Source organism: Heloderma suspectum, chromosome 11 (genome assembly GCF_057233095.1).
Source record: "Heloderma suspectum isolate Gila_16-S chromosome 11, 16-S_ref, whole genome shotgun sequence".
Taxonomy (NCBI): domain Eukaryota; kingdom Metazoa; phylum Chordata; class Lepidosauria; order Squamata; family Helodermatidae; genus Heloderma; species Heloderma suspectum.
Window position 1 is genome coordinate 40,934,761 of NC_139468.1, and position 26,292 is coordinate 40,961,052.

At 48.5% G+C, this 26,292-nt stretch overlaps 1 protein-coding gene across 1 annotated transcript in view; it reads left to right on the forward strand.

Moving 5' to 3' along the window:
• The first annotated feature begins 3,213 nt into the window (after nucleotides 1–3,213).
• Nucleotides 3,214–26,292, forward strand: part of SMAD3 (SMAD family member 3) — an 86,768-nt gene continuing 63,689 nt past the window's right edge. The window contains exon 1 of the mRNA XM_084817510.1: nucleotides 3,214–3,831. Coding sequence (XP_084673636.1) covers nucleotides 3,626–3,831 — 206 coding nt within the window. The 5' untranslated portion in view covers nucleotides 3,214–3,625. The remainder of the gene's footprint in view (nucleotides 3,832–26,292) is intronic.

Below are 26,292 nucleotides of genomic sequence, written 5' to 3' on the forward strand. Positions count from 1 at the left end.
GAAAAAAGTCCTACAATTCCCAGTATGCCCTAGCCAGCATGGCTGGTTGGAGGGATGCTGGGAATTGTAGGACTTTTTTCTGTCTAAACATGCATAGGATTGTGCCCTAACAGACTTTAAAAATTAGCTAGACACATAAAAACATTTACTAGGATCTCGAGGTTTTGCTATTATGGGACTGAGTGGCGCATGTTATCCATGAAAATATTATTTTTATTTTAAGTGCTTTTCCAATACATAAACCATGGAGAATGGAGCACTTTCGTCTCACTCTCAAGATCACAGGCAATTACCCATATTAATATTTAACAGAAAATAAAATCTCTGGGTTAGAGCCCTGCTACCAGTGTCTTATGGAGGTGCTGAAAATCCATCCACATACTTTTAAAGGGTACATTATTCCTGGAGGGAGTGTAAGGCACCAGACTTTTATTAAGCCAGAAAAAGGATCCAGACCGTGTAAAATTAGGACGCCTCTGTCCTTTTCCTTTTTGTTAATTTTTCCATTATGAGAACGTCCAAAACTCTTTGCAAGAAAGCCACTCTGTCTATGGGCTTTGGAAGCAGCTTTGTGGCTTCACAGGTAGCCCTGTAATCATTCTGGCACTCCCATAACCGCCCAGAACAGAATTCTGTCATTTTTAACGGACTGTGAGGAAAGTTCTGGTCAGGGCCAGGGAGGCTGCTGGCTCCAATATCAGCGGGGTGGTGAACCCGTTCCTGGTTTCAGCCAGAATAAGTCAGAACTCTATAAGAGCTATCCAAAGTGTGGAAGCACCTTGGAGAGTTCCTCTAGGGTCCTGACTGAAACTCGGAGCAGTTCCACTGCCCCACTGGCGTCAGAGTCACCAGCCTCCGCTGGGTCAGACCAAAGTGAATGATTAAAAACAAGATCAAAATGGCGTCACGATGGGAATCAGTCTTAACCATCAGCTGTAGAATAGGGCTAGGCAGCTGGAAGCTCAGGAGGCCAAATCTGATTACCCAGGCTTTCCATCTCCCTTTTAGAATAGGGTCTGATCCCAGGGACCCTCGTGTTCTCTCTCTCTCTCTCACACACACACACACACACACTATGGTCCAGGAATCTGAAGCAAGGCTTCATCAGATGCTGATGACACCCCATCCCTTTTCTGTTTTTCATCCATTTCAGGTGAAGCTGTAAAAATGCTGAACTGATAATGGATTGGATGTGGGCCAACCAAATGAAGCTCAGTCAAGACAAGCTGGAGGAGCCGTGGGTGGCTGGTTCATCTGGGCCAGGAGGTGGTGTTCAGTGTTCAGCCTGTTCTGGGTCTTCTTAAAGATCAGGTTCACAGACTGGGCATGTTTTTCGATCCAGCCCGATCCTTAGAGGCCTGAGTGGCTTCTGTCACATGGGCTACCTTCCAGCTAACGCTGATGCCCTCGCTACAGTCTTCTCTGGACAGTGGGCCGGTTTGCATGGTCGCAGCGAGGGAAATAAGCCACGGTGGCTTATTTCCCCTGCTGAACGTGCCAGTCAGGTGCCAGCTGGATGTCCTTAAGTACCCTCACTGGCATGGCTTGCCATCTCCTCTGACCCTGGGCGGCATGGCTTGTTTGGGGGGCGCAACCACCTTCAAATAACCCAACAACAGCCCATGGGTTATTTGAAGGTCGCTGCCCTGGCAAACAAGGCATGCTGCCCGGGTCTGGATGACACAGCAAGACGCACTAGCAAGGGTAATTAGGGAAATCCAGCTGGCATGGAACTGGCACATGTGGTGGAGTTAACACACCACCATGGTTTGTTAAGTACACCATGATCTTGCAAACCAGGTCAGAGATAGTGTTGCCAGAGTTAATCCACGCAGTGTGACATCTTGTTGCAATCTGCTGTATGTGGAGTTGCCTTTGAGGATTGTTTAGAAACTACAGTTACTGCAAAAAGCTGCAGCAAGTTTATTAAGTGGGACTACATATCCATATGGAACATAACTCACCAAATCTGAACCAGCCAAAATGCCTTTCTCTCCGTTTCTGAGTACAATTGAAAGTAGTGGTTTCAATCCATAAAGCCCTCAATGGCTTGGGACTATGATACCTGAAGAGCCGCCTTTTCTTGTATGAACCTGCCTGACCATTAAGATCAGCCTCTGAGGCCTTGTTCTGAGTCCTGGCCCCATCTGAAGTAAAGTGGGTAGGGACTGGAAACGGGGCCTTTTCAGTTGTGGCACCTCACATCTCGAACAGGGTGGTTCACCTGGCACCACCTTTGTTTTCACAAATATGCTGGAATGTGCCCGCTACTTGGTTTTGATGTGCCTATGAATGCCCAAAATACATTATGTGCCTTGGCCACTTCCTCCCAAGTTGAGCCACAGGCAAAAGGCTCCTTTTCTGCCTCTCCTGCACTATAGACAGCAAGGGAGGCTTTGGCATAACCCTCCTCCTCATTACACACTTTGTTCATTCACCTGCACAATCCAAGACACAGAGAAACCAGAGTGAGCAGGAGAGGAAAGTAAAAGGGGGGCTCTCCCAAAGCCTCTTTTGCATGCGTGTCGCCTGCTTCTTCTCCTGTAGGAGTGAGTCGGTGGGTGGGATAAATGTTGCAGTTAAACGTGAGTGGCTGGTTACCGCAGCGCAGAGTTAGGTGTGACTAGGAGGCTCCAGGCTAGTTCTTACTGTGTGGCCTTGGTCCTCTCTCTCTCTCTCTCAACCTCTCATCCACTCAGACTGAAAGAATCGCCGCACTTCACCAGCTTGTGGTGAGAGCAGGTTGTCAAGTACTTTGCCAACGTAACGAATGATGAGTAGTGAGCATATTTCTCGCGTTGGGTCCCCCTTCTGCGTCCTCCAAAGAGCAGGGGGCAGGAAACCCCATGGATTCAGCGGCGTTTTTTCTTCTCGACCCACGTGGCTGTCACAGTTGGCCCGCCGGCTGCCCTGCGCCGGGGCGCCGCCTTGTGTCCTCCCGCGCACGCCGGGCCGGAGCGCCGGTCCCGCGGGGGGCCCTGAGCCGGAGCGCCGACTCCCTTCCCCGGCCCTCCTCTGCTGCCCGTCCAGGCGCCGCGCTGCCCGCCGTCGCGGAGATCAAACGGCGGGGAAGCTTCGGCCCGGCTGGCGGGATTCCTGCACGGCGGCTGGCCGGGCGCTCGGCCGTCAGCGGCGCGGGGAGCGGGGCCCGAGGGGGGCAGCCGAGGCGCGAGGCGGGCGCGCAGGCGAGGCGGCGGCCTCCGGCGCCGCCGCCCCCGCCCGGCCCCCGCCCGGCCCGCGCCGGTGCGCCGGCTTGCGGCGGGCGGGGGCGCCCGCGCATTTGCATGCGACTCAGCCGGGCCGCGGAGCGCGCCTCTGCGCGCCCGAGAGCGCCGAGGAGGAGGAGCTCGTGGGCGCAGCAGCGCAGCGCCGCCGCCGGAGGCGCCTTCGGGGAAGTCGGGGCGAAGTTTGGCGCGGGAGGAAGCCGCGTCCTCCGCTTTGTCCGCGGGCCGAGCCCGGCCGCCGCCGCCGCCGCCGGCGCGCCCCCTGCTCCTCGCCGCCCCGGGTCGGCTGGGGCAGCCGCGCGGGCGCCGCCGCCGCGAAGTCCCGGGCGGCGGGGCGCCGGCCGGCGGGCTTCTTCCTGCCTCGCGGCGCCCGGCCGGGGGCCGGGCTCGCTCGGCCGGCCATGTCGTCCATCCTGCCCTTCACGCCGCCCATCGTCAAGCGGCTGCTGGGCTGGAAGAAGGGCGAGCAGAACGGGCAGGAGGAAAAGTGGTGCGAGAAGGCGGTCAAGAGCCTGGTGAAGAAGCTCAAGAAGACGGGGCAGCTGGACGAGCTGGAGAAGGCCATCACCACGCAGAGCGCCAGCACCAAGTGCATCACCATCCCCAGGTATGGCGGAGCCTCTGGGCACGTGCGAGGGCCCGGGGACAGCCCGGCGGGCGGCGGGCGCGCGGGCCCCCGGGTCGCGCCCGCTCCCCGCTCCTCCGTTGCGCCGCCGGTGGCGCGCGGGGTCGGCCGCATCCCTCCTCCGTGCGAAGCCGGGAGAGCCCCCGGGCTGTGTGTGGAGCGCCGTGGCCAAAGGGGGCGCGCGGGGGACCTCCGGTCGCGCTCGCCTCGCCGTGCATTTGTGCTTCCAAGTGGGGTGCCCGTGAAGGAGGCGGAAAAGGCTGGGCTTCTCCCCCGCCCTGCTACTTCCCAACGCGGTTTGTTATCTTTGAAATTTCCGGACTGTTGGGAGGATCGTGCACGGTGTTAATGATCGTGAGCGCAGAATAACCAGGTGCTAATCCTGTCCCAAGTGTAGAGGCGTGGGATTTCCTGTATCCAGTCAGAAAACTGCATGGGCTCTTGCAAACATCTCGACTTGCATACGGCTCTTCAGCACAGTCTTTCCACACCGAGGAGCGTTTACCATACGTGTCTAATGGCACAATCCTATACATGGATTGCGTTCCATTGAGTTTAATAAGGTTTACTCCCAGTTAAGGGGGTTTAGGATTGCAGCCTAAGGAGCTGGAAAGCCCCCCCCCGGGGGGGGCGGGGGACACATCAGTGTTAACTTTTCATTTCGGATGAATATATACACATACGCAACATGCATTTTCTAAAACACTTTTTTAACCTGTTACTACTATTATTCATTTTTGAATGTTTAAAATCTCACAAGAACCATCGGGGATGGTTCACAGTATATTTGGAAACAGTGCAAAATTGTAAAAGCCATATCAAAACGTTAAAATTAAGTTCTATATATACTGAAATGTTTTATGGTCTTCATCACATCCACTTTATTTTATTTTATTTTACTTATTTTAAATAAATAAAATAAATTAAGTTTAAGTTTATGGCAATAAAGACCATAAACTTCTGGCCCCACTGCCTTTCCTTATACACTTCAAGGGGGCAAAGAAAAAAAGTCATAAAATACAGTAAAAGGCAAGAACCCTAGGGATTCAGTACTCTGCACAAGATCTGCCTCTTGCTCAGTAGAATAGCAGGTGGATCTTTTGTCTTAACACACACAGGCCTTGCAACAACCCTACCAGTTCCATTTGGACATACTGGGGCTGTTCACACGACACAGCAGCCCACCGTGGGTCATTTAACACATGGTGATAATGTGGCACGTGGAAGGTGTGTGTAGCTGCCATTTTGAATATGCAACCCCTGCTTGGGGGTTGTGTCATGTGAACCCAGCGAGCGTGGGCTATCCGAGAGTTAAGCAACCCTCACATAACTCACGGTGTGTTTTAGGGTTATGCAAAGGTTGTTTAACCCTCGGATAACCCACGCTTGCCAGGATTGCATGAGATGACAAGCCCCCAAGCGGGGGTTGCACCGTGGCTTGTTGTGGGTGAAATAACCCATGATGAACCGTGGAGTGTTGTCTGAACGTGAAGACTGACTAGGGGCTTGAGAGTGAGTGAGTGTTTTGTCCAAGGCCTCCTGGAAGGTGCTATGACTGACCTGCCACAGCTGTATCTGCATCCTTGTCCATTCAGTGCCCACTGTGTAGACAAGGCTTCCCCAATCTGGTGCCTTCCAGATGTTTTGGACTTCATCTCCCTTCAGCCCAGCCATCATGGGCAGCAGTCAGGAATGCTGAGAGCTGTAGTTGAAAACTACAGGTTGAGAAAGGCTGGTCTAGGGAGATGGGTGCTTTAAAAGCTCCCGTGGAAGTATCTGGTACCTGTTCAGGCGTTAGTGTGGCAAGAGACAGAGGTACACCCTGCTCAGAAGCAGTTTCAGCGGGTCTCACTGCCAGATAAATCTAGACAGACAGGCAGCTAGAAACACCTCACCCAGCTGGCACACTCACATGCAGGAAACATGGCACTCACACACGCCCCCGGAAGTTAGACTCATGAAGATCTGTTCAGATTCTTGATCTGATAACTAAATAGAGCCAACATGTTCACAGGTAGAATCACCTCTGAGCATTGAATGTTTAGGTCGACATATTTCTTTCTTTCTTAGATTTGTTAGCTGCCCATCTGGCCGGCTACCCAGCCACTCTAGACAGCGTACAATACAAATAACACAAAATACAACAAATTTACATAATCAACTCAACAAAACAAGTTTGCTGTAAAAAACCCTAACCTACCTCAAATGTCCACCTGAGCAGTCAGGTTTTCAAAGCCTGGTGGAAGCTCATCAAATAGGGGGCATGGCAGAGGTCACTAGGGTGGGAATTCCACAGAGTGGGGCCCACCACAGAAAAGGCCTTCTCCCTAGTCCTCCCCAGCCTAGCTGTCCTGGCTGATGGGACAGCGAGAAGGCCTTCTGAGGCCGATCTCATGTTGTTGGAGGTGCTCCTTAGGATAGACTGGGCTGGAACCATGTAGGGTTTGAAAGGTCAGTGCCAACACCTTGAATTTGGCCCGGAAAACAACTGATAACCAGTGCAACTCCTTCAGCACTGGAGTGATGCGGTCTCGCCAACAGCTGCCTTTAATCAGGCGGGCCGCCGCATTCTGCACCAGCAGCAACTTCCGAACCATCTTCAAGGGTAACCCCACATAGAGCGCATTACAGTAGTCTAGGCGAGAGGAAACCAGGGCATGAACTACTGATGGAGGCAGATGATTAGGGAGGTAGGGTGCAGCCACCATATCAGATCGAGTTGATACAGCGCCGCCTAGCTCACAGCTGACACCTGAGCCTCCGTGGACAGCTGGGAGTCTAAAATGACCCCTATACTGCAGACCCGGTCCTTCAGGGGCAGCCACACCCCACTGAACACCAGGTCAACCTCCCCCAACCTCACCTTGTCTCCCACCAAAAGTACTTCCGTTTTGGCGAGGTTCAGTTTCAGCCGAGTCCTTCCCATCCAGCCACTCACTGACTCCAGACACCTGGACAGGGTTTCTATAGCTAACCTTGGCGAGGATTTAAATGAGATTTAGAGTTGTGTGTCACCAACATATTGGTGACACTGCACCCCAAACCTCCTGATGACAGACCCCAGGGGTGTCACATAGATGTTAAATAACATCGAGGAGAGAATAGAACCCTGTGGCACCCCGCAAGTGAGCAGCCAAGGGTCTGAAGTCTCCTCCCCCAGAGCTACCCTCTGGTACCTGCCAGAGAGGAAGGAATGGAACCACCGTAATACGGTGTCCCCTATGCCCAACCCCTCCAGGCGGTCCAGGAGGATACTGTGGTCAATGGTATCAAAAGCCACGGAGAGATCGAGGAGAAAAAGGAAGGAGCATTCGCCCCTATCCAGAGCCCTCCCCATATCATCCACCAAGCCCATTTCTGTCCCATGCCCAGGCCTGAAGCCCAGTTGAAATGGATCCAGGTAATTGGCTTCTTCCAAGTGTAACTGCAACGCCACCACCCGCTCAATCACTTTGCCCCAAAATGGTAGATTCGAGAACAGCTGAAAGTTGTTTAGGTCTTGGGGATCCAAGGAGGGCTTCTTTAACAGTGGTCTTATCACCGCCTCCTTGAAGGCTAATGGCATCACTCCCTCCTTGAGGGAGGCATTCACCACCGCCTTGATCCCCTCCCTAGTCTCCCTGCAGCTCATAATGAGCCAAGGTGGGCAAGGATTGAGTAAGCAGGTGGTTGGCCTTAAAGGAGAAAGCACCTTGTCCACTTCCTCGGAAGAAGCTGGAACCGATCCCACGCAACCGGTCTACCACTGGCTGGCCCTTGTTCATTAACTATATCCACAGCGCACAGAATAGCACTCCTGATCTGGTCAATTTTATCTGCAAAGTGCTTTGCAAACACATCACAGGAGGTCTTAGAATGCCCCATTGGTTCCGGAACAACTGACCACTTGGATCAGCCTCCTATGACAGCACTCTGTGGACGCAATAGAGGCAGCATAGAAATTCTTTTTTGCTGCTCTTATCGCCACGTGGTAGGCTGAAACTACAGCTCTAACCCTTGTCTGATTGTCTTCAGAGCAAGATTTCCGCAACCGGCACTCTAGCTGTCTCACCTCCCGCTTCAGAGCTCGCAACCGTGGGGTGAACCGTGGTGCAGTCTGAGCTCTGTTCAGGGGAGAGGGCGTCTCGGAGCCACACAGTCTAATGCCCCGGTGATGGCAGCATTCCAGCCATCCACCAGGGTCTTGACCAAGCGGCCATTTGCGTGCTCCAAAGAATCCCCAAGTGCAATCAGGAATCCATTCGGATCCATAAGACGCCTGGGGTGGACCATCTTAATGGGTCATCCACCCCTGCGGAGGGGTTGTGGAACCAAGAAGTCCAACCCCACCAGGTAGTGATCTGACCATGACTGTGTATGTCATGTGGGCTGGAAAAGTTGTGGCCCTTCAGATGTTAGACTGTAACTCCCATCAGCCAGTGGTGGAAAATGTAGTTCAACATCTGGAGGGGAACATGTTTCCCACCCTTCTTGTTTATTTTCCCTTACAGCTAATAGAGATACTGGTCCACTTATAATTAAGCAGGAAGGTCATATACTCAAGAAGATGCTCTTGTCAAACCTACATTTCTAGAATTGGTGCCCAGAAGAGGCATGTGTGAATGTGGGATTCTCCAAATGTGGTGGTGGTGTAAATGCATCTTGATTAATTTCTTCTTGTATTGGAAATAATAATTTGGGTCTCTTGCTTTATTCCCATTGTCCTGTGTTTCTCCCTCATCCCTGTCTGCACAAAAAGCTTGCATGCAAATCAGCCTTATTAAAACAAACAGGACCATCTTTTGTAGAACTCTTTGTGGGCCCAAGTGGCTTGTGTTGCCCTTTCTAACTAGGATTATAGTAGGCCTAGACTGAACAGGCTGGGATTGTATTATGGGCCAAGGAGATCATCATCATTCTTTTCACCATTCATTTTTTACATGGTGTGTGTTTTTGTGGTTGAGTATGATCACTCATGCAACTCGTGTTCACACACATGAGCTGGGAGCGCATAAACTCCCATAGCTGTTCCATAATTGTTTTGAGGGGTGGGAGCTTTGCTTGGCATTCTATTTGGAAGTTTTGCTGATCTAGAAAATGGAGCTGTTTGAAATCTAGTTCTCCCCTCGAAGTTGCTTCTCTTTTCTTTTTTTAAAGAAGGCTAAAGTTCATGCCATACAGCCCAGAAAGCTGTGAAATGGTGCTCTCTCCCTGTCTGTTTTTGTCCTTGCCTCTTGCTTTCCTAACGTTCCCTAAATGTGTGTCTTGGCTGTCAGAATGATTTAGTGTGGAATGGCTGGCTCACACAAAGAGGCATCTGTTGGGCTGGCCAGCTAAGAAGATGCATGGTTTAAGGGGATCGTGTAGCACTGAAATATTTCTCTTTTAAAAGACAACTTCCGATGTACCCATCATTTTGAACTAGTTTGATGTTGTGTATGCTGCTAAACTTTGGAAACAGTGAGAGATGGGTCTCTGGTCTCTACTCTATGCATAACTGGGTGGAAAACGCCCTCCAAGAATGGGTTTTGCTCAAGGTCAGGATTTGTGGCCTGCTCACTGTATTTGTGGCTGAGAAGGAATCTCAAATTCCTTCTCAGGAATGCCTCCCCCCGCCCCGATTAGACTGCCCCATGGCCCTGGTGTGTGTGTGTTCCTCAGCACTGTGTCGACAGGCTCTCTTTCTTGAGGACTGGAGGCATTTGCTCGGCATACATTGCTCTGGAGCCTAGATAATAAAGATGGATTGGAGGGGAGCTGAGCAGAGGCTTGGACTAGAACGCCTCCTGTGATGAATCGCGGGGCTCGTTTGCATTGCATAAGTTGCCACCTTCTGAAAAATGCTTGTGCTTTTTCATTTTTGTCATGGTGTGCATGTATACAATCTGAAAGTTCCTGAGCCAGACCATTGGTCTGCCTAGCATGGGATGATGCGCCCTGACCGGGAGCAGGGCTCCAAGGCCCCATGCTGGAGCCTTTCCTACCTCTGCCACTTGCGATCTTTCAGCAGGAGATGCTGGCTACGGATCTTGGGGACTTACGCGTGTAGGGCAGGTGCTCTGCCCAAAGCAACGGTCCCTCCTCAGTCCTATAATTGTGCCACATGAGGGGACCATTCACAACACCACTTTACTGTGTGGGTTTGGGGTGGAGTTACTTGTGCTAGGCTTACACTTTCGAGAATGCCTGTGTGAATAGCCGAGGAGAGACTGTGGTGTGTGTTAGAACCTTTTGCTTCCCAGGAAAGGAAAACTCCTGCTAATGCAAGCTGTGTGGACGCACACCTTTGATGGGCCTCCAACACAGCTTCCTTAATGGTCCTCTGTGTAGTGGCCACGGCTGTGCCAAGTGGCTAATCCCGGGAAGTGTCTCAGTGTTGCCCCCCCCCTTTTTTACAACTCTGTCTCTCAGCTTCCCACCCTAGCCCCGTTGGGACATGGCGTGCTGTGCTGTCAGCACTCGCTACCTTGGAATAAGGAAGACCATATAGAGCCGCAGTTGCCCCCCTTTTCACGCGGAGACCCAGCTCAACCCCCAATACGCCTCATGGGACCCGCTTTTCATGGGTCACTGTGTCTGTCCGTCTTGCCACTTCACGTTCTGTCCCTGTCTTTCTGTCCCTCCTCCCAGCCTCCTGTTGAGCTAATTCCCTCTGAATTGTTGTCTGCAACAATTCTGTAGTGGGGGGGGGGTTGCTGTGTTTCGTCTGCAAAGCCTCCCCCAACCTAGTTTCTTCCAGATGTTTTGCACCCCGACTCCCATCAGCCCCACCCAGCATGGCTAGTGGTCAGTAGTTCTGGGACTTGTAGTCCAAAACATCTGGAGGGCACCAGGTTGCGGAAGGCTGCCTTAGAGGCTTGTTAATTATTACATGGCACACACCTCCATGGGGTACGTCTCATGGCTGTAAAATATGAATGGGTAAGGTTGGGGGCATCTATGCATGCTGGTTGAGGTACAGTGTGGGATACTCCAGATGAACCAGAGGAGGACTACATTTTAGAGAAACACGAAAAAACACACTGTCAAAGCTGGCATTGGAAATGTCCAGTACATTTCCTGGAGCATTAAAGCCTTTGAACACACTTGTTGTTGGGCCGGATGGGTGATAGTTTCCCCTTTACAGTGAGAACCACCACCCCATTCAAGCCCTGTGAAATGTACGTGGGGGTCCTCTTGAAGAGCATCCAGAAGCCTCAACTGGTGTAAAATGAGGCCGCTAGGCTGCTAGCCAGTGCATGTTATCATAATCTCATCAGCCTGGTACTGAAAGATCTGCACTGGCTGCCAGTTGTTTTCGGGGCTCAATTCAAGGCGTTGGTCGTAACCTTCAAACGGCATAGTGCCTGGCTACCTCTCTCCTTATGAATATGCCCGGTTATTAAGACCAGCAGGAGAAGCCCTTGGGAAGACACCTTTGCTTCTGGAGGGCCACTTGTTTGGCATGCGGGAAAGGGCTTTCTCCTGTGTTGCTCCCAAACTCTGGAACTACAACTGGTCTCCCCTCTCTCTGCATGCAGAAAGGGAGTCAAGATGCATCTTTTTTAAGCTGGCTTTTTAAATTGTAATGGTTTTCAAGGTTGTTTTTAATGTTTTGCTGTATTATTTATGGTTTTTATTTTCAGAACTTTTTGCAAACTGCCTTGGTTGGCTTCGGAAAGGTGATCTAGAAATACAGCAAGGGCGCAGTTTTTGCCTAGATGGCAAATCTTGCCTGTCTAGGCGATCTTTCCCGTCTAGGTCTAGGTGCAGCTTCAGGGAGGGGGAGGGAAGGGGCCTGGAGCATAAAGCAGCTTCCCCCGTCTCCTTCCCGCCCTGCCCCCTTTCCCTGTCCCCGCACTCCGTTTTTGAGCATGGAGAGAACCACGCTAGCTACGGGGGGGAGGGGAGCGCGGTTTCTGCTCTGACCTCGGCTCCCAGAAACCAAACAATCCTGTGGCTCTCTAGGCAGCGTCTACTGGCCATAGGATTGCTCCCTCCATAATGACAATAAATGTTGCTGAATGTATTGCTGGATACTAGTTTCTACTGTAATAAATTAGAAATCTACAGCTAGCCTGCAGCATGCAGCTTTTGAGCTGTTGTGAGCAAGAAACAGAATCTGGGGGATGGGGCAGCTTGCACGGGTTTTGAAACTTCATCATGATGATCTTGGCTTTGGTGGAGAGGAGAGGATGCCTGCACTGAAACAAATCTTATGTATTGCAGTGACTAGACTTTTTTGTTTAACAGACAAATGTTCTCCAAAGATCTGGGTGTATTGACTGGAGTGCTCTTTTGCTTCCTTTTGGGTGCTCAGAGTAATTCTATTGACTTCTGTGGTTAAGTAATTAAAGTGGAATAATGTATAATAACAATGCAGGGGTAATGAAGTCTCTGAAATGCTTGCTGTCTGTGTTAAAAGTGAAACTTGTGAGTTCTTTATAAGAATTACAGCGATTGTAAATACAGGCTAACAGCAATTACATTTGTACTGTTAGAAAGCAGCTTGGCAGAATGACTTTGTTTCTAGTGAATTGTTAAAAGTTTGGAATATTTCCAGCAAGAATGTGCTCTGTGTGTGTGTGTGTGTGTGTGTTCCTACTAAACAAACAGGGCTGGGAAACCCTTAGAGCAGTGCAACTCAAACTTTTTCACCTCAAAGAACTAGTTCTGTATTGAATTGTCTGCCATGGAACTCCTCTGGTGCATTGTGGAAGATTTGAGGCAGAGTCAATTCACATGCAAGGCAGGCCAGGCCTCTGGGGCCAAAACACTCCCTTGGAGGAACCCTAAAATCCCCCAAAGTACATTCAGTGACATAACTGCTAGGAACTCTCAGATGCAAACCCTGATAAAATGGATGGGAGATGTGTAAGAACAACATACTTGGGCTCATGCACCTCTCTTTTTTGGTGGGACATGCAGCATTTCCCTTGTGGATTGTGCACAAAGTCTGCAGTAGCAGCAATCCCATATTTTTGCAGGACTTTTGAATTGTCCAAATAAATATTTCATCCTTGCTTGCTTTGATGTGTTGGATTAAAAGGAGGGAAAATTCCAGTTCAAAGCCGTTTGTATTCATTGGCAATGAAGGTAGCAGACGGCGAGTAACCACAGTAGCAGTTGTCCAGACATCCAAATTGTACAAGGCTCGTCTCCATGAATTTTAGCAAATAGTTGCTTTAATTGGGCTTTTGTTTGTGTGAACCTTGGCTGCAAATTCCAAAAAATAGAATTTTTGTACCTAACAGAGGTGAGAAGGATTAGCAAGGGCGTAGTTAGCCCAAGGGTCCCCAGCCATTTTGGGCCTGTGGGTGCACTTGGAAATTTGAGAAACTGTCATGGGTACCACCACAAAATGGCTGCTGCAGGGGCAGTGGCTAGTCACAAAAGGCAAGTAACTTGCCCAAGAAACTGAGGAAAGGCATAGGTTGGGTTTGAGCCACAGGTACTGAACCATGCATTTGATCTCCTTTGTTGTTCAGTCGTGTCGGACTCTTCGTGACCCCATGGACCATAGCACGCCAGGCCTTCTTGTCCTCCGCTCTCTCCCGGAGTGTGCTCAAGTTCACATTCATTGCATTGGTGATGCTATCTAGCCATCTCATCCTCTGTCGTCCCCTTCTCCTTTTGCCTTCAGTCTTTCCCAGCATCAGGGTCTTTTCCAGAGAGTTTTCTCTTCGCATTAGGTGGCCAAAATATTGGAGCTTCAGCTTCAGTATCTGTCCTTCTAATGAGCACTCAGGGTTGATTTCCTTTAGTATGGACTGATTTGACCTCCTTGCAGTCCAGGGGACTCGTAAGAGTCTTCTCCAGCACCACAGTTCGAAAGCATCGATTCTTCGGCACTCAGCCTTCCTTATAGTCCAGCTCTCACAGCCATACTTTGCTACTGGGAAAACCATAGCTTTGATTATACAGACCCTTGTCGGCAAGGTGATGTTTGTGCTTCTTACTATGCTGTCTAGGTGTGCCATAGCTTTCCTCCCCAGGAGCAAGCGTCTTTTAATTTCATGGCTACAGTCACCGTCTGCGGTGATCTTGGAGCCCAAGAAAGTAACATCTGTCACTGCTTCCATTTCTTCCCCTTCTATATGCCAGGAAGTGATAGGGCCAGATGCCATGATCTTAGTTTTTGTAATGTTGAGTTTCAACCCAGCTTTTGCACTCTCCTCTTTCACCCTCAACAAGAGGCTCTTGAGATCCTCTTCACTTTCTGCCATTAGGGTGGTATCGTCTGCATATCGGAGGTTGTTGATAATTCTCCCAGCAATCTTAATTCCGACCTCTGATTCATCCAACCCCGCATTTCTCATGATGTATTCTGCATATAAGTTAAATAAGCAGGGTGACAATATGCAGCCTTGCCGTACTCCTTTCCCAATTTTGAACCAATCGGTTGTTCCATGTCTGGTTCTTACTGTTGCTTCTTGACCCTCGTACAGGTTTCTCAGGAGAGAGGTAAGGTGGTCTGGTACTCCCATCACTTTAAGAATTTGCCACAGTTTGTTGTGATCCACACAATCAAAGGCCATCACTTTAAGAATTTGCCACAGTTTGTTGTGATCCACACAATCAAAGGCTTTAGCGTAGTCAATGAAGCAGAAATAGACGTTTTCCTGGAATTCTCTTGCTTTCTCCATGATGCAGCGAAAGTTGGCGATTTGATCTCTAGTTCCTCTGCCTCTTCGAAACCCAGCTTGTACTTCCGGTAGTTCTCGGTTCGCATACTGCTGAAGCCTAGCTTGTAGGATTTTGAGCGTCACCTTGCTGGCATGGGAAATGAGCGCAATTGTGCGGTAGAATCAGTTTGGACAGAGGGCCTGTGGGCACCAAGGGAGGTGTTCATGGCTGCCACATTGGGGAAGGCAGATTGAGCCACTTGTCTGTGTATGGTGAGGTCATAGGAACCTACAAAGCCTCCTTTTACGGAGTTGGATCACTGATTGATTGAGTCCGGTACTGTCTGCTCCCCAGGATCTCAGGCATAGCTGGGACATCAGAACATAAGAAGAGCCCATCTTGTTTAGCATCCTGCTTGCCACAGTGGCCAACCACTGGATCACCCTCTGGGAAAGGCCACAAGCAGGACATGGGAGTAATGGCCTTCTCCCACTGGTGTTCCCCAGCAACCGGTAGTTCAGAGGCATGCTGCTTCTGAACCTGGACATTTTTGGTTCATGATCCTTTTAACTGGAGAGGTGTAGGCAGAACCTGGCACCTTCCGCATGCAAAGCATTATGTGCTCTGCCACTGGGTTATGACTGCCTGGGTAGTTTGGGAAATGGCAAACCAGGGAGCCCCAAGGTAGGAAGAGCAGTGCAATACTATTACAGTGGAGCCTGTGTTGCTTCTCCCAGGAGATGCTGTGACATTCTTCTGCTCCAAGGCTGCTTACTCCTAGCGACCCATGTGGTGATGAAGCAAGGAGGCATGCAAGTGATAGGGCTCGAAAAGGTATTATGTGCAGCTCTTAAGATTGTCATTGTCAAGGTACCGTATGGTGGGAAGAGGGGCAGGGAGGACTGATAAACTCACAATATTTATTTTCAGGTTACAATTTGCTGGTGTAATGTGACTTTCATACGCTATATTAAAGATAATTTTTGTGAGTTTTTTTCCTTGTGCTGAAATACCATGGAAGGTCTTTGCAAACACTCTCAATAGTCCTTAAAACAGCCCTATAAAGTAGGCGACTATCCTTCGCAAATTGGGGAGGGAGTAGGTGAGAGGATAGCGGCTTGTCGAAGGCCGCATCTAGTCAGTTCATGACAGAGGTAAGACTTGAAATACAACAGGAGCGGAATTTTTCAGAGGACAGGAAGGCCTGGTGTGCTGTGGTCCATGGGGTCACGAAGAGTCGGACACAACTTAATGACTGTACAACAACAACAAACATTCTGTACTAACACATCCCAACTATGTGAACTTTTGTAATAAATGGCTCTTTCGAGATAACTTCCAAAAGCATTTGGCAAAATGATCAGAGCTCCATCCTATGTGGGTGGCATGGAGGATGGGGCTACTATGAGGCCAGGGGCCAGAGCTCACTAGCAAAATCTGCATATCCATTTTCATGAACTGAGAAGATGTCGCACTTAACCCAGTGGACATGCTGCCCTTAATCTATAATATTTGGGTTGAATCCAGATTTAGTCATGCTTAGAGAAGACTCATAGAAACAGTACATTAAGCGTGACAACTGAAGTCCTATTGATTTCATTGGGGCTGCTCTAAGTATGACTAAATCTGTTCTAAATCATCTTTTGTTGTATGCACGTACAGGATACTAAAGATAAGCAGAATACATTGTCTAAGGCTGGGGACTGCATATGTGCATAGCGCATACACACTCTTCCCCCTTATGCACACAGACATGTGCATGCACACTCCCACCCGGCCCCAGACATGGGTTTCCCTTGCCAGGCAGGAGTTCCCTTGTTAGTGTTTGTGCCTAGGCCAGCACTGCTGCTAACAAGGGAAAATCTTTTCTCTCATCTGTGGGCTGCACTAGGTGTGGCCGTGGCTTATATACCCCTGGTCCAAGGATTACTCATGGTCTTTATACTCCAGAGGTTGAGTACATTGACTCCAGGCACCTGTTTGGCTATGGACTTGCACTGGAGCCTTGTGATCTCTCAAATCAAGTCTCTGATCCATAAAATAGAGCATCTGGCACAATTCCTCATAGGGCAGCGAGGTTTGTTGTAAGGCTAAGACAGTGTGACTGGCTCTGTTTGGATGATCATGGCTTGACTTATTAAGATGAACTATGCATGAACCTTTTGCCTACAGTACAGCTCCTTTGCTCATCCCTTTGACGATATGCCATTAAACCAGGAGTCTCTAACCACAGTTTCCCATTTCTTCCAACCCAGCGAACTGTGGTTATCAGCTTTGGAACAGGCCAGGATCTTAAACCAACTTAAACTGTGGTTTAAGATCCTGGCTTGTTCCAAAGCTGATAACCATAGTTTGCTGGGTCAGATAAAATGGGAAACTATGCTTAATTAGAGACTTCCTAGTTTAATTTCACCTTGCATGAGGGGGCTCCTTTCGTGACCAGGAGGCTTAATGCTGAGGTATGATTGTCCGAACTAGGCCATTGTAAATGACTGGCAATGTCCAGTAATGCATTAAAACCACTCTTCCCCAACCTAGTGCCTTTCAGACATTTTGAATTACAACTCCTAGCAGTCCTGTTCATTGGCTACCTGGGACTGATAGAAGTCCAAAACATCTGAAGGGCACCAGGTTGGGGAAGGCTGCATTGAAACCGTATAAAAAGGAAACAAGATGAGCCCATATTATGCTTGGATCAAATATCAGGAGCCTTCCAAATTGGCCCTAATATTGATTATTCTGTTTCCAGGCACAGCTTTTTAAGAGTCTTTAAATGGTGGTAAGTCGGCTGACCTTGGATTTTAGTTGAAAACATCCTTTTTATAGTTAGGTATGTGCCACCTCCCGGCACACCTTAACATTCCACGGATGCTTCGTGGTTAACCGTGACCAGTCTCCATAGTCCTTCAGCATTCATCTTTCTGTGCCAGTGTTTGCACACCCAGAGACACACGGTATGCTAGTGGATTGCGTATACATCACGCCATTGTGGTCTCTGTGGATCGAGAGGCGCTTAATCTGGGAGAAAGTGTAGACACCCTTCCCCAACTGCAAGGTAGAAGAAGGGGTCGGGAAGACCGACTGCCCTGGCGTCGCCCCCTGAGCTTCATGGCTGAGAGGAGATTGGCGCCTCACTCCAGTTCTGGACGGCAGCTCCCAGCATGCCTGACCATTGGCCATGCTGGCTGGAACTGATGGAAGCCGGAGTCCCGTACATCTGGAGGCCATCCAGGTGGGGCAGGCTGCTCTTGTCCTCTGCTTCCCTGAAAGGCAGCCCTGAACGCTCCCGGGGGCTGGACATGTGGAGGGGCAGGTGGCGTGTTCGCACAGGGCAGCAGCGACGTCCAGCAGGCCTTGTCCGTGCGCTGCGTCGGGGGCCGTCTACCATCTTGGGCTGGCCTATGCTGTGCCATCCAAGACCTGTCGTTAGCCCTCTCTCCCAGCATGCCCCCCACTGGCGGGGAGCATTCTGCCTTGGGCACTGCTGCGTGATGAAGGTGCCCTGCCAACCTCTGTGCAGTGACGCCCAAGCAAATCCCGCAGCAGGGTAGGCTGCTTGGCCATGTGTGGCCTAGGCACTCTACAGGGGCTTATTGGCTACCCAGCCGCCAAATAACCCCCAGACTTCCAGTCGGCTGGGAGTGGGTGGGGGATTGCTGCCCAGCTGTCGCAGCAGTGCCCATCCACCTCTGCAGCTGCAAAGTTGGGCTAAAAGCTGGTGCTTGCCACACTTGAAGGAGCGTGGCGCCACATGGGCTGTGGCAAGCAGAGTGGTGGAAGCCTTCTGTGTGTGGACCAGAGGTGTGCTGTAAGATGTGTTCCAGAGTCTTCTGCAGCACGTAGGGCTTCTCTCATAGATGTGTCGTGGTGCATAGCGTTCCCCCCAGATGGCTTAAACCCTTGCTTTAACGTGCTGGTTATGTTCCTGCTGTTCCATGCTTCTTAACTTGCAAGCAGTGGCTTGTGCTTATTACATACAGTGAATATTTCTCTCCAGAGGAGTGCAGCTGTTGCACATGTGGAACATGATGTGAAGCCAAGAAGGACGAAACTTCACTCCTCTCTTTCTCCCCCTTCCCCTCACCCTTAATGAATTTTCTGGGCAAAAGGTATCCCGTTTCCAGTAAGTTCCTGCCCACTTGCCTGAATTCCTTATTTCTTTCTTTCTTTTTTTAATGTATACTCTCTCCTCCTCCCCCTCTCTCTCCCTCTTCATGTGCCTTGCTATTCTGGGTTGCCAGTCTTACATGTCAGATTGTCAAGCCAGGAATTCGGAAGTTAATTGTTTGAATTGTGAATTTATAACTTCTTGCTGTCCACATCCTTGTTTTAAAAACCCTGGTTGTGATGGGTGCTGCAAAACAGGGATCAAAATAGAATCCCAGAATACTGTGGATTTTATTTTCTATTAAAGAAAATGGCTTTGATTAAATTATTATTGGCTATATCGCCTTTAAAGTTAGAAACAGTTTTCATATATGCATGCATACATATGCACAGTGTCAGGCACACTGTTTTTGGTTTGCTTTCTGTTACTGTAACTTAATTTATTCTTTTTCTGTATTTAAGTAGAGCGGATGCAGGGGTGATAATTCAGCTATTACAGTGCATAAAATGGGGGATTATTGGACAATCTAATAGCTAAGAACTAGGACTACATAGAACGTCCCATGTAAACAGGTCACATGGTATTCTGTACACAACCCCCCACCCCCAGCTGAGTGTGGCTTCTCTGTACCTTTGCAATACATGCAACATACTTATTAGCAATTTGAATACTGATTCAGTTGTGCTGCATATGCACTTTTGTTTATGTATATACACTTATCCAATTAAATATACATGTGCTCCTTATGCTTTTTTTTTTTTTTAAAGCACAATCAATTTTAAAGTTGTTGTGGGGAAATGGTTCTAAGGGGTGGTGGTAGTTTTTTTAAATCATAGGTTCCAGCGAATCGGTATTATGCAAACATGCATAGAACAATCTCCTTTAAGTTTCATTTTGGAGAGAAGATGAACAAAAATATACTTTTGCAGTGGCCCAGTCAAATTAAGTATGTTTTTATGCATCTCTGAGATCATTGCAAATACCTGTTTGAAATGGGAGAATTTATAACTTTGGATGGTCTTGCCATGTATTGATTGTACAGGCCACTGGCATACATGGCACTTCACAGAATTTTATGTACAAAGTTTTCTGAAGGAGCTTACAGTCTAAAATAGGCAAAGGGGACGGCAGTGGGGGATGGAGGAAGAGACTAGGTGATGGAAGAATGGCCGTGCAGTGCAGTTTGATACACACTTGAAACTTGGTTACGGTTGGGAATGAGGATTATGGGGTTAAGTTGAAGGCTACACAGAAAGGGGTGAGTTTTGAGGAGGGATGGAAAGTGGTGGAGAGAGAGGTTGCCACAAACGTGTTCCGTGAGGGAGTTCCACACATAGCCATCGTATTCATGAATCGATTCTCCAGTTTATGGTTCGCCTTTCCTCCTGTTCTCCTGCTGCTCTGGACCCACGCTGAACCTTGTGCCGATATCCCTTTCCTGCTCACTGTCCACATTGCTGTTTGTAAGAAGGAATGATTACGTGGGTGTGTCATATTTCCCACACACACTCCTGAAGTTACAAGCAGCACTTAGGTGTGGTCTCGGGTAGGAAAAACACCTCGCCCCTAGCTAGGGCTTGCCTTTGTTAAATCAGCCATACTTTGTAAGCCTTCTAGATCTGGAAAAGGCCCGCCCGGCTTTGCAACTTAAAGGGCCCTCTAGCATTTGTTTGTTGTTAAGTGATTCACTTTTTAATATCTCGGAGAACTTCCCATCAGCGATGTGGGAAGTGTTTCTAAGGGCTGAGTCAGTTGCTGCGTTTTGCTGAGTATTCAGGCTTTTGAGTCACAGCTCAGCTCACTGATTGATCAGAACCCTTCTGAGCTTTGGATGAGCTCTTGCTGTGAAATGCAAGTCCAGTTGACAAAGGACCTTTGGAACGTGCTGTGCCGCATGCTGCAGTAAAGCCCTGTGGCGTTCCTTTGCTGCCTCTTGGGTGGGTTTCCATCCTGTGGCAGGATTTTATTGTGATATTCTTTAGGTCATTATCTAATAGTTTTGTTTCTGAACTTTTTACATGCTAGTGTAAAGTACCCTGAGCCTTCTGGATAGGATTGGATAAGAAATTTGAATAAACAAACACTGCAGGTCAGTGTCAGAGAAAGTGTATATGGAAGGAACCTAAGAGTGGCTGGCATGTTGGACTCTATTTTGGGATGATTCCTACTGAACCCTTGGATCAGTTGCTGTCTCTTATCTCAACCTGTCTCCCAGGATTCTGAGGATAAAGCGGGGTGGGCAGGGAATGGATCTCATGCCTGCCCTCCTAGGTTCTTTGGAGAAAGGACCAGATAGAGCTGTGATAGCCAGCTAGACATGGTGATCGGCCCAGAGCACAAAGTCAAATCCCTTTTTGTATCCTGTCCTTTTGTGATGGGAGCCCCAGGACTTCTGGCCAACTTGTAAGGATTCAACTTCAGTTGGCTTGCCCACATCTATTCTCCCACCGTGCCAAGGCTACATAATTCGGGGCTTGTGAAAAAGAAGTACAGCTGGCATCCAGCACCATCCTGCCTGCTCATGGCCTTGCCTTGTGATGAGTAGGCAGCAACTCTTAAATGAATAAGGAAAAGCAAAACTTCTTTTCATTTTTTGCATGGGTTTGTGGATAATAGGAGTGGAGAGGCGGGGGTGGGGTGTCTTAAGTATTCCTTTCCTAGGTAAATTTAAGGCAGAAGCGTATTTTGTCTTTTTCAAGTGATTGCTAAGATTCCTACCCTGAAGACACCAACTTGCCCAAGCAAGCTTTGTGTACTGTGTAATCATTTTCAATAGCTCTGGGGGTTTTACTTCACAGAGCTTTGCTTTTAGCTTACGCAGTGCACAACATAATAACATAATGGAAGACTTTATAATTATTTGAAGTACACTTTACAGGCGCTTAACAAAGCTAACACTTTAAAAAATCCTGTTGCAGTCGAGAGGCCTGTGCATCTAAGCCAGCCTTCCCAAACCTGGTGCCCCAAACCTGGTGTGTTGGACTAGAAATCCCATTATCCCCAGCCAACACATCTGGAGGGCCCCAGGTTGCAGAAGGCTATTTTAGATCTGGGCCATATCTGTTGCCCTGGGGTTGCAGAGGTAAAGAAAGAACACTCTGGCCCCATCCATAGACCAGTGGGCTAAGGGCCATGGGGTTGTGTGTGCATGTCTCCTTAAAGGCAGGGAGAACCTCCCCCCCACCCACCCCGCTCCAGGTCAGACAATCCTGCTGAGATGCTGGCACTTCAAGAAGCCTGCCCTTACTGCCCAACCCAAAGGGGTTCAGGCTGGGGTGGCTTTGCGGCCAGCCTGAATTGGGGCAGGGCTCATACCTGGTGCATCGTGTGAATGCCTGTTCTGTCCTGGAGCCAAAGAGGACTACTTAAGTTCATTCTGCCCTTAGCTAGCCCTCCTTTGCTGTGGCCTTGGCGTCTCTCCCAACCATCCTAGGGTTACAGTGTGGGATTAGTTGGCCCACTGAAGTGGGTGAATAGGAATTTAGTGCCTGCTAACCATAATTTTGCCTGTTAACCAGATTTTTGCCTACTGTATGCCTGATGGGGTTGTGGAAGTTAGCCCCCAACAGTTGCCTAAATCATTTAGGCAAGTCGTTTGGTCACAACAGCAGGGCTTTGCAGGAAAGTAATACATAAGAACATAAGAGCCATGCTGGATCAGACCAAGGGTCCATCTAGTCCGGTATTGTCTTCACACAGTAGCCAACCAGCTCCCCATGGGAAACCCACAAGCAGGACATGAGTGCAACAACATCCTCCCACCCATGTTCCCCAGCAACTCTGGTACTGGAGATAGCACATAGCCATCAGGACTAGCAGCCATTGATAGCCTTTTCCTCCAGGAATTTGTTCAATCCTCTTTTAAAGCCATCCAAATTGGTGTCCATCTCTACATCTTGTGGAAGTTAATTCCATAGTTTAACTATGTGCTGTGTGAAGAAGTCCTTCCTTTTATCTGTCCTGAATCTCCTGCCAATGAGCTTCATGGGATGACCCCATTGGGTTCTAGTACTATGAGAGAGGGAGAAAAATGTCTCCCTATCCACTTTTTCCACATCGTGCATAATTTTGTACACCTTTTTCATGTCTCCCGTTGCTCGCCTTTTCTAAGCTTTTAGTCACCCTAAATAATTTGATGTCATCAGCAAACGTAGCCACTTCACTGCTCACTACTAAATCTAGATCATTCAATTGTGGGACCCCACTGTTTACATCCCTCCACTGGAGAATTTACCATTTATTCCTACTCTCTGCTTTCTGTTCTTTAACCAGTTTCTGATCCATAAGAGGACCTGTCCTCTGATTCCATGACTGCTACGTTTGCTCAGGAGTCTTTGTTGAGGGACTTTGTCAAACGCCTTTTGGAATTCCAAGTAGACAATGTCTTCACCCTGTCTACATGTTTATTGACACTTTCAAAGAACTCTAAAAGGTTAGTGAGACAGGACTTACCTTTGCAGAAGCTGTGTTGATCCCTTTTCAGCAGGGCTTGTCCTTCTATATGCTTACTCATTTTATCTGTAATAATGCTTTCAACCAATTTACGCAGAGCAGACATTAAGCTAACTGGCCTGTAATATCCCAGATCCCCCCGGATCCCTTTTTAAAAATTGGTGCTACATTGGCCATCTTCCAGTACTCTGGTACAGAGGCTGATCTCAGGGACATGTTACATATTTTTGTTAAAAGAGCAGCAATTATGCATTTGAGTTATTTAAGAACTCTAGGATGGATACCATCTGGGTCTGGTGATTTATTAACTTTCTGTTTGTCAATAACGTAGAACTTCATCTTCTCTCACTCCGTTCCTCAGACTCCCTTCCTGAAAACTTCAGTTCAGGCACAGGCATCGGTCCTATATCTTCCTCAGTGAAGATGGATGAGAAGAATTCATTCAGCTTCTCTGCAATCTCCTTGTCCTCCTTTAGTACTCCTTTAGCTCCATTGTCATCCAGTGGTCCAACTGCCTCCAAGCTGGTTTCCTGCTTCTGATATATTTAAAGAATTATTTGTTGTTGTTGTTAGCGATATGCTCCTCAAAATACTTTTTTTTTACATCTCTTATTGTCTGCTTGCATCTCCTTTGTGTAAGCTTGTGCTCCCTTTGGTTTTCCTCATTTGGGCAAGATTTCCATTTTCTGAAGGAAGCCCTCTTTTGTCTAATAGCTTCCTTGACGCTGCTCATTGACTATGTTGGTGACCTTGTGGACTTGGTGCTACCTTTCCTAATCTGTGGTATACATTTTAACTGAGCTTCTATTATTGTGGTTTTGAGTAACCTCCGAGCATTTTGAAGGGATTTAACCATCTTGATTCCCCCTTTCAGCTTCCTTTTTACCAGTTCCCGCATTTTAGAGGAGTTTCCTCTTTTGAAGTTAAATGTGACTGTATTGGACTTTCTGGGTGATTTCCCACTTAAATGTATGTTAAATCTGATAGCACTGTGGTCATTTTTTCTGATTGGTTTGATGACACTCACATCTCGCACTAGCTCCTGGGCAGTACCACTTCGGATTAAATCCAGTGTCACCTCCCCTCTGGTTGGTTTCATGAACGACTGTTCCAGGGCACAGTCGTTTAGGGCAACGAGAAATTTAACCTCTTTGTCATGACTGGAACATGCATTTATCCAATCAATGTGGGGGTAATTGAAGTCACCCAGTATTACAACACTTCCTCATTTGGATGCCTCTCTGATTTCATTTTCCATCTCAAGATCACCCTGAGCATTCTGATCTGAGGGACGACAGCATGCCCCTAGCACTAAATTTGTTTTGGAGCCTGGTATTGTCACCCACAGTGCTTCTGTGGAGGAGTCTGCCCCTTTTAGGTTTTCTAGTCTGCTTGACATTTTCTTTGACATACAGAGCAACGCCCTTCCCTTTCCTCCCTATAGAGTTCATATTCAGAGATGACGGTATCACACTGGTTCTCTCCATTTCACCAGGTTTCTGCAATGCCCACTATATCTAGGTTCTTTAAAACCAGGCACTCCAACTCTCCCATCTTGGCTTGGAGGCTTCTAGCATTAGCACAGAAACACCTATACACAGTATCCCTCCCCAGATGTCTCTGGCATGTGCATTTTCTGCTATGGCCCTTAGGACTCTTTGACTGGCCATCATGTTTCACCGTATGCTCATGGCCTGTTTGCTTCCCATCCCCATTTGGGCAATCGGAAACGTTTTCACTTTCATATCGTAGAGGCGATTCAGCCTGAACTGGATGCTTCCCAACACCTGTCAGCTTCCCTCCGGTGTTCAGTTTGAAAGCTGCATGCCGCCTTTTGTATGTTGAGCACCGGCGGTCTGGTTCCATTCTGGTTCAGGTGGGTGACACATCCGGGTAAGAGCACTGAGGCACCTTCAGGAGGATGGGGGTCTCCCAAAACCTGTTGTGTGGGTTGTAGGACCAGTGTGGCAGGTTGCAGAACCCTTTTGGGACCAACTTGTCTCACCCATCTAGGGTTGCAGGGCAGGGGTGGAGAGTGATTCAGGAGGGAGCCCCTTAACACCTGAAGAGGTATAGCCAGTGGAGGGGGGAGGGTAGAATCATAGCATGGTAGGGTTGGAAGGGGCCTACAAGACCATCGAGTCCAACCCCCTGCTCAGGTAGTTAATACATTACCTCCAACCCATGGCCAGGTATGGCTCACCCTAATTCAAGGCAGGGACAGCTGCATGGTGACTCCTTCACTGGTGGTGGTAGTACCCACAGAGTGTTCTCATGGTTGCAGATACCGTTACGTGAGAATTAAAGAAAGTGGTGACCCCGGTTAACCCAAAGACGTGTGTCTCATCTTGATATTCTGGGTCTGGTCGCAATTGGTGCCCGAATTTGCTTGTATTCCTCTCCCCTCCTCATTTCTTTTGTATCCTGTATATTATTTTCTGTATCTATAGGCAGGGACCTCTAACCTCTGTACATTGCATAGAAGATGTTAGGCACTTTATAAGTTAATAACAGCAATAATAATTATCAACAATAATAAGTAATACTGATTTGAATCACCTGGTCTCCTGATGGCTCACAGAACTGCTTAATGCAAATTAGGCTAATATATGCCAATATGCATTGCACAGTTCATGCTTTGCATAACTTATTCAGGCTGCACCACTGAGTTTTACTTGAAGTAGATCCTGGATTTGTGCATGAAGCACAGAGGCTAAAGATCCCTGACTAACACTGCACCAGATGGAAGCAAGTTTCTTGTCCTTGCTTGCCCTGTTCCAGGGAAATACAGAAGAAAGGCCACCGTAGGATGCGATCCAGGCACCTGAGACAGACATATGCTTTGCGCATAGCATGAAAGCAGCTACCGTTCATTCCGGAGCAAGAATAATAAAGTCTCTTCTGCCTCTTTCAACATGTGCAAGCAACAGCAAAATGAATAAGTCGCTGAGAGGTCAGTATGTCGCTGTTTCACTCTCTTTGTAACACAAAATGTGAAGTCACAACAGAAATTTAACACAACTCGCAAGGGTTTCTTTCATAAACTCATATCTCCATGGTGGAGGAATCATCATCCTGAATTGGCTGCTTTGCTCTTTGTTTTACCACAAATTACGTTGTTTGTGAAATCTTAGCATTGTTGGTTCTGTGTCTGATCAACTTGGGGTTTGTGTCTTACACTATTCTTGCAACAATATACTTGGATGCACAAGCCGTCCTGGAGTTTAATTCCGCCCTCCTTAAAATCTATAAAGACAGTTGGCTGTTGAGCATAAACATTGGGTTCGTTCATGCCGCAC